The sequence below is a fragment of the Vulpes lagopus genome, chromosome 4 (assembly GCF_018345385.1).
Source record: "Vulpes lagopus strain Blue_001 chromosome 4, ASM1834538v1, whole genome shotgun sequence".
Lineage (NCBI taxonomy): Eukaryota > Metazoa > Chordata > Mammalia > Carnivora > Canidae > Vulpes > Vulpes lagopus.
In genome coordinates, this window is record NC_054827.1 from 121,477,706 (window position 1) to 121,489,304 (window position 11,599).

General features: G+C 49.2%; 1 protein-coding gene across 2 annotated transcripts in view; it reads right to left on the reverse strand.

The window, feature by feature from the left end:
* Positions 1–2,608, reverse strand: part of HTT (huntingtin) — a 143,724-nt gene extending 141,116 nt beyond the window's left edge. For both annotated transcript variants that reach the window (XM_041751539.1, XM_041751538.1), the window contains exon 1: positions 2,241–2,608. In XM_041751539.1, the coding sequence (XP_041607473.1) occupies positions 2,241–2,452 (212 nt within the window). In that variant the 5' untranslated portion in view covers positions 2,453–2,608. The remainder of the gene's footprint in view (positions 1–2,240) is intronic.
* Positions 2,609–11,599: the final 8,991 nt, after the last annotated feature.

The window sequence follows — 11,599 nt, forward strand, 5'->3', positions numbered from 1 at the left end:
CACCTCTGGCACTCCCCTGCATGCCAGCCCTGCTGAGATTCTAGCCGGTCCCCTCCCACAACCCCAGCATCCCTGCATCCTACATGCTGAGCAGCAAGCAGGCACTAAAGCCCACGCATGGCTGTGACACTACAGCTCCACACAACAGAAGAGAACCATAAAAATAGAACAGATACTTTCTAAATTGTTTTTGGACAATCCTGCTTTGGGGAATGGATTTTTCAGCTGAAGCACCTGAACAGAAATGCCAGGATCCAAACTTGTAAGCAGAGTCTGTTACTCAAAATTCATAAATTTCTGCTTTCTCAACAGCAAAGTGCCTACAAATATGATATTTATGTATTTTATTTAAAATAACTACTATTAGGCCAATCAATGTAGTTGATTTCAGAGCATGCTAGGAAGCTTTAAAAGTTACTACTCTGAAATACTTCTATTTTAAATAACTTGAAATCTCTCTTCATGTATCCATGGGTTCTATCTGTAAGGGTACAGAAGGAAGAAGTTTAAGAGAGCTTGCCTCTGGGAACACAGGTACTCAGGAGAAACGGATGGAAGAGAGACATTTTAATTATTATATTTTTGTAATTCAAGAATTTGCATCATGGGAGTGTACTATTTACATGAAAATAATAAATTATGCTTTTTAAATAAGTCAATCACATATGACCTTAAAATAGGGTAATAAAACAACATCTATCTACTTTTGCAAGGACAGTTTTAGAAAAAAAAAAAAAACTACTTTATACCCATATTTTGAAGATAAACAAATTCAGATTCTGTCAAATCAGGGTAAGAAACAGATGGCATATTTTTAGACTGACCAAGTATTTGAACAAGCCTAAGTGACAGCAGTAAGGTCTCCCTTCCCACCCAAAGCCCTCCTTAACGCTTCCTGTTATACAATACCCATGCAATGTGTGAACTTCCATGACGTCTACCTCCTAGAGAGAGGCAGTCCAATAAAAGTCTGGGATGAATTATGATGATAAATTACCTGATGTAGAAATAACTCAAATTCTTTTTTAAGTATTTTTTTCTCCAAGCATCCAAACAGGTTTTCCACCTCTCAGAAGAAAAATTAATTTACTTCTAAAGTTTATCCTAACAGCCAAGTCAACATCACCCCCCAAGTCATTTTCTAATTGAACTCTCAAGACATGGCAAGGATCACGTCAGAAACACAAAGAATAAAAAAACACTACTAAAATTGAACGTGACATTATAAAGGCGCTGCCCCTTGAAAACTGTCCTCATTAAATGCCACCTCGCATCCAGATGGCAAACACAGACGCCGGGGGAGAGAGGCCCGGACCGCCGCAGAGCACTCCCGCACTCCCGAGCTCTCGGAGCCCGGGGAAAGTACCTGGGTTGCGCCGGCAGGTGCGGTCTCCAGGCACGAGCAGCAGAGACCCCTAGCTTCCAAACAGTAGCACGCAGGCGTCTCCAGCGAGGGAAACAGGAGCCACCCAAAGGGACCGCAGGCAAGCCGAACTCCGAGCTGGTGTACTGCACATCATTCCTCCCCCAGCGCTTAACCTCCCTCTCGGCAACGGGTTGTTTTTATTGCCAAGCGAACACAGGCAATAAATTCAGGCGACTCTTCCTAATAATGACATTCTAAGCAGCTCACCACTTCCTTGGGTCTGCAAACCAGCTTGAGCTTAGACACGCGAGCGGATCTCCTCCTGATGCCAGCGGACACGCCTCGGGAGGATGCGGGAAGGCAGCCTCGAGGCGCAGAGAAGAGCCCCGCGGCGCCGGGGCCGCACTCCCGCGCCCTCCCCGCCCCCGGCGGCCTGAAGGCATGATGTCACCGCTCTCCCCCCGCCCCGCCCCCCGCGCTCGCTCCCAAGCCCGGCTCGCGGCGGGGTGTCCGGCGCCCGCGCTCCTTCCTCTCAGGGACGCCCAGGGGGAAGGGAAGCGGCGGCCTCGGCTACCCAAGTTCTGCCCACAGCACAGCCCGTTTCGTGCAGATACAAAGCAGCAAGTTCCTCCCCTAACTTCGCACGCCGGGAAAGGCGGGGGGCCGAGGCCGTGCCCGCCTCGGTGCCCTCGGGGGCGGCCGGCGAGCCCGTGTCCGCCTGCCGAGCGGCGCAGACACCCCTGGGACCGGGTCTAGCCGCAGGACGGGCGGCGGCGCGCGCCCCGAGTTCGGGGAGCCGCGGGGCCGGGATCTGCAGGGGCGCCACAGCCCCCCGCCGTCGCGGGGCCGGGAACTGCCGCGAGGCGGTACTCACGGTCGGTGCAGCGGCTCCTCGGCCACCGCCGGGCCCGGGGGCGGCGGGGGCGGGGGCGGCGGGGGCGGCTGCGGCAGCGGCGGCTGCGCCTGCGGCAGCGGCTGAGGAGGCTGAGGAGGTGGCGGCGGCGGAGGCTGCTGCTGCTGTTGCTGCTGCTGCTGGAAGGACTTGAGGGACTCGAAGGCCTTCATCAGCTTTTCCAGGGTCGCCATGGCGGCCTCCCGTCCCGCGGGGACAGCCCCCCGAGCCCTCGAGCCGACCGGCGGCGGCGCTCAGCAACGCGGCAATGAATGGGGCTCGAGGCCGCGGACATGAGCGGAACCAAGGAGCCCGGCCATCTTGGACCCGTCCCGGCAGCCTCCGCGGCCGTGCGCCTCTCGACGCTGCGCCGGCGGGGCGGGGCCAGGGCGGCGGGATTGACAGCCAGGGGCGGAGACCTCTGCCAATGGCAGGCCTAAGCGCCGGCCTAAGCGCCGGCCTGCCCCTCCCGCCCCCGCCCGCTCGGCTCCCAGCACCGCCGCGCGGCTGAGATCACAGCCCCACATTCCGGTGGGGGCGGGGCGGGGCCCGGCGGGGCGGAGGATGGGGGCGGGGCCGGGGCGGGGCAGAGAGGGCTGACGAGGCCGGGGACGCGGCGGGGAAGCACCTGCGGCGGGAGGGGCGGGCGGGGAAGGGGGCGGGGCAGAGTGCGGGGTGGAGGCCGGGGGGCGGGTGTGAGGCGGGGCAGAGAGGCCGGGCGAGGCAGGGGGCGTGGCGGGGAAGCACCTGCGGCGGGAGGGGCGGGGCGGAGGATGGGAGGCGGGGCAAAGCATAGGGTGCAGGGGGGGGGCGGGCAGTGAGGCGGGGCAGAGAGGACGGGGGCGGGTGGGGGCGGGACAAGGAGGGCGGGCGTGGCAGAGGGCGCGGCGGTGAGGCACCTGGGGCGGGAACGGCTGGGCGCGCCAGGCAGAGGATGGGGAGGGGGGCGGGGGGCGGGGCAGAGGTGACAGGGCGGGGGGGTGAGGCAAGGCAAGGCGAGGCGGGGAGGGGAGGGCCTAGGGCAGGCACCGGGTAGAAACCTGCCGGTTCAGTGCCTGCAGCCCGCAGAGGCTGTGGCTGGTGCCGCGAGCAGCCACTTAGACCCCAGAGGCGCCACGCATAGCAATGATGGCCCAACCCTAACGGGTTCGCTTGGAGGAGAAGACCCTTGCTCCACAGAGGTCTGCAGGGCACCTCCTGCTTGGGGTGGGTAGGCCCTGAGAAGGGTCCTGGGCTCCAGAGCCCCACTCCTTGGAGGCAAGGAAGTGAGCCAGCAGAGGACCACAGAGGACCACAGAGGACGGTGGCGCATCAGAGGGCACCCTGCCTGGCAGGGAGTGGGTTGGCCCCAGGGAGAGTTGCCTGGGGAGGGGAGCAGGGACGGGGGTTGATGCATGCACTATGAACCCTCCCGATCCCACTCTGCCCACAGGCCACAACTCCACCTTCTCTCACCGCCAGTCAGTTGTCCCAAGTGGTCAGATAAAGGGAAGCCCAGCGGCACCACAGAAGCATTGCCCCTGAGGGGAGAACGACAGGACCCTCCCCCCTTCAGGGAAAGGACATCAGAGAATGTGCCCCCAGCCTGGAGGGCCTAGTTCCCTGAAGTTAATAATGAGGTGTGTACCAGGTCTCAGGCATGGCAGGCCACAGCGGCCAGGCTCCAGGTGTCAGGTGCTGTGGTCTGCAGACATTAAGACAGCCAGGTGACCCCTTTCTGATATTAGTGATATCCATGCCTTCGTATGATCGGATCCCCTTGAGTGTGGCCTGAACCTGTCGTCACATGCTTGTAACCAACTAAGTAAGGCAAAAGTGGCGCTCAGTAGGTACCAGGATGAAAACCACATCCTGGCGTGATGGAGCTGAAAGGAGCCAGGGCCCAGAGGAGTGGGTGGAGGTGCAGTTCCCGCCTGGTCAGATGAAAATCTGTGAGAGAGAAATAGGATTCTATTTGCTTAAACTACCATTGCTTTGGATCGCTCTGTTTCTATTGCTTCTAAATCAAATTCTAACCAGTCCAGAGCAGATGAGTCATGAGACCTTATTTGCCCACAGCAGATCGTGGCCGCTTCAACCAGGGCAGGAAGTCATCTGGCCCAAAACTTACCATAACCCAGGCAGGATATCTTACAAGAAAGCCTTATAGAAAGGGACTGTCACAAAGGCAGATTTTCTAAGTTCAGAGAAAAGTTTGGCAGAGTCCAAACCAGAGCCATTTTAGGTAAACACAGCTGGGTGGGCACTTTGGCCTGGTGTCTCCAAAGCGTTAAACACAGGCAGAGTCCCTGAACAGCAATGATACTTCAGTAATTCACTAGGAAAACAGTCATGTGCATGTGAGCACATTGATTGTTACAGCAACATGGTGATGACATAAGCATGGGATAGAGTGGACGGTGAAACGAATCGAGGGGCATCCACACAATGGGAAGCTATGCAGTTGTTCAAATCCTGTTTGAGGTGAGCACTTGGGACACAGGCAAAGCTGTACAATGTGTGAGTGGACTACCATGGAGGGCACAACCCCCCTCTTAAAAGAAAGGATAGAGAAAGAAAGAGAAAGAAGGAAAGGGAAAGGAAAGGGAAAGGGAAAGGGAAAGGGAAAGGGAAAGGGAAAGGAAAGGAAAGGAAAGGAAAGGAAAGGAAAGGAAAGGAAAGGAAAAAGGAAAGGAAAGGAAAGGAAAAAGGAAAGGAAAAAGGAAAGGAAAGGGGCAAAAACAACACACACATACATAGCAAAGGGACCTGGTCATTAAATCTTTAACAGTGACTCTCTGTGAACAAGGATATCATAAGTGATTTATATCTTAATCCTTGTGTTTTCCTGTATTTTTCAAATCTTCTGCAACAAACCTCTACTATTGAGGGGGAAAAATGTAAAAGAATAGGTTTTGGTGGAGAGCTAAAAACGAAAGCCTAGCAACACACTTGTGATGATCCTGCACAGGGAGAGAGGGAGATATTTAAAGCACCTAACACCCCCCACAAATGGGTCACACTGCAGCTGGAGGCTGGCTCCCACTCTGCATCCTGAAGCAGGTAGGAGTCTGTGGGGTGTGAGGCCGAGCCACAGGGAATGAGGTGAGTGGCTGGTAGCTCCCAAGGGTGCCTTGGCGGCTCCTGCCCATTTTCCCCAAAGCTTCATCCAACTGAGAGTATATTTTAATGCTGCCTAAGTACACACGCATACTGCAGGAGATACAGACACAGTAACTGTTAGTTTGCACACTCGACATTTGACTCCCACATTTACTGTTTTTCTTCCTCTTCATTCCCTCCTGCATCTCCAATCTTCCATCTGGGATAATTTCCTTTTGCCTGAAAACACCCTATAGAGTTGCTTTTACAGTGGGCCTTTTATTGCTGAAATTTGTTTCAGTTTATCTGAAAAAATCCTTAATTTGCCTTCATTCTCAGTAGATTTTTGGTTGGGTAAAGAATTCAAGGTTGGCAGATACTTTCAGCAGCAGATGACAGATCTGGACATCACTGTCTTCCACTTTTCATTCTGGCTGTTGAGAAGTCAGTTGTTGATCTAATGGTCACTCCTCTGAGGGTGACTTGTCTTTTTACCCCTCTGTCTGCTTTTAACATCTTCTTGAGGTCTTTGGCTCTCTGTAGTTGCACTGTACCAGGTCTCCATGTGTATGGAGAGATGAGCCTGCCTCTTGACAGTGGCCTCGGGTATCCCGATTGGCAATGTAGCAGTCAGCTGCTCAGCAGGAAGGGCTTGGAAGGCTGGCTGATATCCATTCTAGAAGTTCTAGAATGCTCGATCCCTGGTGAAAGATGTCTAGGATTAGGATGTTCTTTTCAGTAGCAAAGCTATTGCCCAGAGCCTGAAGTCTGCCAGTGCTGCCTGGCTAACCAGCTGTTCCCTATTCTCTTTGACTCCCCATAAACACACACAATAACATGGGGCAAGGCCCTTCTCCTGGGATGCTTCCAGTGGCCGTAGCCACCTGGCCTGGAGCTAACACCCAGCAAGGGTTGGGACAGGTGCTTCTCCTAATGGTCCTCTGCCTCCATGTTTCTCCAGTGAGCTCCACTGTAGGCCTGCACTGTGTGTCATCTTTGGTATGGGTCATTCCTGGCTTGGTTAGCAGGAGGATTCATTTCATTTAATCTGTTTGGAAATAGTTGAGTTTGATGACTTTCATGGTTTGAAAACTATCAGTCTAGCTATCTCAACATATTTCTTCTGTCCCACTCTCCCTCTCTCTTCCTGGTGTTCCTGGTAAATGTATGTTAGGTGTTCTCACCATATCCTAACCTATCTTCTGTTTCCTTGGTTGTGGTGGTGGTGGTGGTGCCTGTCAGTGCTTTATGCTGGGTGGTTACATCTCACTTGTTTTACTAGTTCTCTTCCTGGCTGTTTCCATTCTGTCTTTAAACCCTTGTTTACCCATTAGGTTCTAGAATTTTGTAGCTTTCTGTCTAGAATTTACACTCAACTCTACAATATGCCATGCCACTTTTTACAGTTTCTAGTTGCCTGAGGAATTCTTCATGTCTTGGACATAATGTGCACAGTTGTTGAAGACTGTGTCTCCTTGATTCCCACTGCCCAGAGTTTCTAAAGGGATGTCTCTCCGGTCCATGATTTCTGCTAATTCTCAAGTATTGTTTTGACTTGTGTCCCTGGTTATCTTTTATTGTATGCTAGACATCATATTTGTAAATTATTATAGAATAATTTAAAGCTTAAGGTATTGTCTTTCTCCAGGGAAGATTTTATTTGCAATGCTGAGCAACTCAAGACATAAGAAGTCCCAGGCTGTCTTAATCCACGTTGCAATTGTGAAGTCCTCTGGGGCATCCCAGACTGACTTACTCTCAGCTCATCCTTATTCTTGGGTGGGCTGGACCCCAAAATGGAGAGTGGCCTGCCTGGGGCCTCAGTCTTGGCCTGCCTTGGGTTTGACTTTTGTTCCCCTGCCCCAGGAGGCACACTTAGCCCAGTCTCTCAGGACCTCCATCCCTCCACAGCAGGAGGCACCCTGATGTGTGGCTCATCTCTGGGTTCCCACTCTCTCCTGCCTGTCAGCCCTGACAGTTGCTTACTCTCTTGATGTTTGTATTTGTCTAGATTTGTTAGCTATTTTCATCAGAAAGGTAGATCTGTAGCTCACCCTTGCTGTATGTGGAAGTTCTTCCTATGTATATGAAATAGGATGCCAATTGAGAGTGGCCGTCCTTCTCTTATTCCTGATTTTTAGCATGAATGCCTCCAGGGTATATTCTCATCAGGTAAGATGCTGCCTTCTGAGCCAATACATCTATTTTATCATACTAAAGAAGTATTTATTCATTTAATTGACTGAATAAAATATAAATAAAATGCATCCCCATTCTAGGGAGCTCATAGCCCAGTGGATGAGGCCGGGCTATAATGAACTGTTGCTTCTACATCCGGTTATAGCACAGACGTGACCATTTCTTCCCATCTCCACACATGCCACCTGCCTGACTGCTGTTGGCTCCCACATGGCTCCCTACTTCCACTTCTACTGCCCCAAACCTGGTCTTCATACAGCAGCCTGAGTGCACTTTTCATTTCTCTTCTACACATACAAGAAATCAGTAGTAGAATGATGGTACCCAGTACACTTTCCTCTATAGTCAACGGTTGTTAACATCTTGTCCTATTTTCTTTCACTTCTCCAATCACTGGAAGGTGAGCTGAAGATATTGTCACACTCTACCCCACAGTACTTTAGATGTCTCCAAAACTAAAGGCCACAATACTATTTTCATCTAACTATCTAACAACACCTAAAATCAATCAGTCCTGAGTGAAATTTCCAAATGGCTCCAATGTGTCTTTTAAGTTTTTTAAAATAAGGATCGAATCAAGGGTCATGCATTGCACTTGGTTGTCATAATTTTTTTTTTTTTTTTTTATAGATAGTCCCCCTATGCTGTTGTTTTTAAAATGACATTGGCCTTCTAAAGCATCAAGGCCCATTTCTTGTGAAAAGTCCTCCCTTGTGCATTTGACTGCCTCCTGGTGGTGTGTTTTTACTTATTCTTGTATCCCCTGCATTTTGTCACCTGGAAGATAGGCATGTGGCTACACTGCCCCATATGTTAGCCACATGTGGCTATCGAGCATTTGAAAGGTAATAACTCTGAATTGAGTTGTGCTTTAAGTGTAAAATACACACCAGATTTCAAATACTTAGTACAAAATAATGTAAAATATTTCATGTGGATACTGATTACATGTAGAAATAATATTTGGATATACTGGGTTAAACAAAAATTATTAAAAGCAGTTTTTTTACTTTTTAAAAGTTACATATGTGAGTCACATATTTTATTGGATGGCTTTGGTGAGGAGGTCAGCTAGATTCCATCAAGCCCTTAGGAAGGGGGCTTCACAGGCGGGATTTGTCCTGGAGTCAGTTGCCCTCAGTGGGGCTGGGGCTGGTCACTCAGTAAAGGTGGTAGCTGCCAGATTTCTCCAATGCAAAGGCACATTTTTCTCTATAATTAGTAAGTCCTTTGTAGTGGTTCCCTATAGTTCTCTGGAACTCCTCTCTGAGGAAGAGCTTTCCTCCCCCATACCACAACCACCACCTCCTTTCCTTTTCTTCTCCGAATCTTAAAAATTATATGTTGTAACCAGTTTCATCATTATTCTTTTGTTGAAGCTTGAATTGTCCCCAGTACAACAGAAACCCCATCGAGCTAGCTTCTGTGTCCCTTAGCCATGACCCATCATTTCTTGAGCACTTTCTTATTTTATGTCACAACAAGATGTTCCCAGCCCAACCCTCCCTCCTCAAACCTGGAATCAGCCACTTCTCTAAGGAGCCCTGACTCCTTTTAGTAGAAAACGGTATTTACAAACCAAGAGCTGGGTGCCAGGTATGCTCATCGCTGTGGGGGTGTCATTGCTTCTGGGCCTTTCAGAGCACAGAGCTGGGGAATTAGGAACTTCTATCTCAATTCAATTCTTTAATTCCTTTTTATTGTAGTAAAATACACAGAACATAAAATTGACCATCTTAATCATTCTTAGTAGACAGTTCAGTGGCAGTAGGTACATGCACATTATGCACCTGACTCAAATTTGTACTGCAAGATTTTGATGTCTTTAAAATGCATTTCACAAAAAATGTAAAGTCAGAGTACCTCTCATTTTTCCCTGTGATCCTGTTTCCTTCTTGTCTACTTCATTTTTGTCCTTGGCTGATTTCACTCCTCTTCTCTATCACCCCTGACTATACTTTTGGTCATAGGCTCTACCTCTCGGAACCTGGGTAATTTAGTATCCATGAATGAGATTGAAGATCTTCTTCAGTATCTGTCCTTGGTTCACTCATCTCTCATTCCATATCTTCATGCTAACTCCCCATTATTCAGATAATTAGGATTAGAGGAGGTCAAGAGGGTGGACCCCCATGACTGGGTTAGTAGTGCCCTTGTAGGAGTCATGAGAGAGCTTGCTTCCCCTCTCTGCTCTCTGCCTTGTGAGGACAGAACTGTGGGAGATGCAATTCTGTTGTTTATAAGCTTCCTGGTTCAGGTGTTCTGCTACAGCAGCCCAGATGGACAGTGGCCTGGTTATTGGTAGTTGTGTGACTAGACTAAAAACATCAGAAAGGCTATGACCATGTATGTGATTCACTGCTAAAAACTTCAGCCCAGGGAGGGAATCTTCACCTGGCCTTGGGAGGAGGCTCAGGAAGACTTCTTTAGGATATCTGGCCAGCATTGACTGCTGTATTAATAAATGAGGTCTAGGTGAGGTGCAATACTCCTTCCTCTAGGAGAGCTATGTTCTTTCCTGAGCAAAGACTCCAAAGTCCAGTCGTTTCCACATTAGATGATCAAGACTGAAAATTTCTATTTCCTATTTAAAACCATGACTTAAGGAATTACTGGGCCATGACACATGACAAACAGATGCACAGTACCCCCAGCACACACAGCAGGCTCTCCGCGGGGCTCCTCTTCCCATGGAGAAGGGAAAGAAATGTGTCCTAATTCAAAGAACTTCACTCACACTCAGCTGCCTGCAGTTAAGAGGAATAGCACAATGGAGCAGAAGAGAAAGAGGCCAGAGCCTGCTGGACCAGAGGTCCTCTGAGATGGGCTTAATTCAGAGTCGGGATCTAAGAGAAGAGATGTCAAGATCTTGAGATGTCAAAGAATGAGCCACAGTGAAACTTTTCTTACTCCACATGCCTCACTTTGTAGATGATAAACCACAGAGCCAGGGGGGGAGGTGGCATGAAATCACATGTTGTGCCTGCATCACCACATCCTGAAACTGATGCTCTAGGTAAGGTGAGCACTAAGGGGAAACTGAGTTAGCAACTCAAACGTAGTACACTCACAATTCATTAAGAACCTAAGACAGGACAAGCAAAGATTAGACTAACCAGGATTGGTAAGAACCCATGGAAACAGGACTTCCAAAAACTGTTACTTATAATAAATTATTAATCACTTTTCTGAAGAGGAATGTGTAATTTGGCAGCATCTATCAAAAGATTTAAGTACACAAACCATCTGACTTAGCATATACTTAAGAGTGCTGCCCTAGGGACATTCTTAGATAAACATTCTAAGACACATGGAGACACAGAGATGTCATTGAAGCAATATTAATATCACAAAGATGAAACAGCATAAATGTCCAGCAATAAGGCATTGGTAGAAATACTCATACTTTTATATACTAAGATAATGCCAAAAAGCCATTAAAAATGACATGTTCAGGAGGATGTGGAGAAACAGGAACCCTGTGCAGTGTTGGTGGGAATGCAAACTGGTGCAGCTGCTGTGGAAAACAGTATGGTAGTTCCTCAAAAAATTAAAGATGGAACTACCCTACGACCCTGTGATTCCACTTCTGGGTATTTATCCAAAAGGATTGGAAGCAGGGTCTCAGAGAGACATTTGTACACTGTACACAGAACCATGATTCACAATAGTTAAGAGGTGGAAGCAACCAAAGCACCCACCAACAGATGCATGGATAAACACAATGTGGCCCATCCACACAGTGGAACATTATTCAGCCTTAAACAGGAAGGATGTTCTGACGCCTGCTAAAACGTGGATGAACCTTGAAGACATTATGCTGAGTGAAATAAGCCAGTCACGAAAGAACAAATACTGCATGATTCCATTTATGTGAGCCTGGGGACTCAAATCCAAAGAAACAGATAGTAGATGGTGGGTGCCAGGGGCTAGGGGGAGGGTGGATGGTTAGTGTTTAATGGGGACAGAGTGGCAGATTCACAAGGTCAGTTCTGGAGACAGATGGTGGGGACGGCTGCACGACAATGTGAATGTACTTAATGCCATGGAACTGGACACTT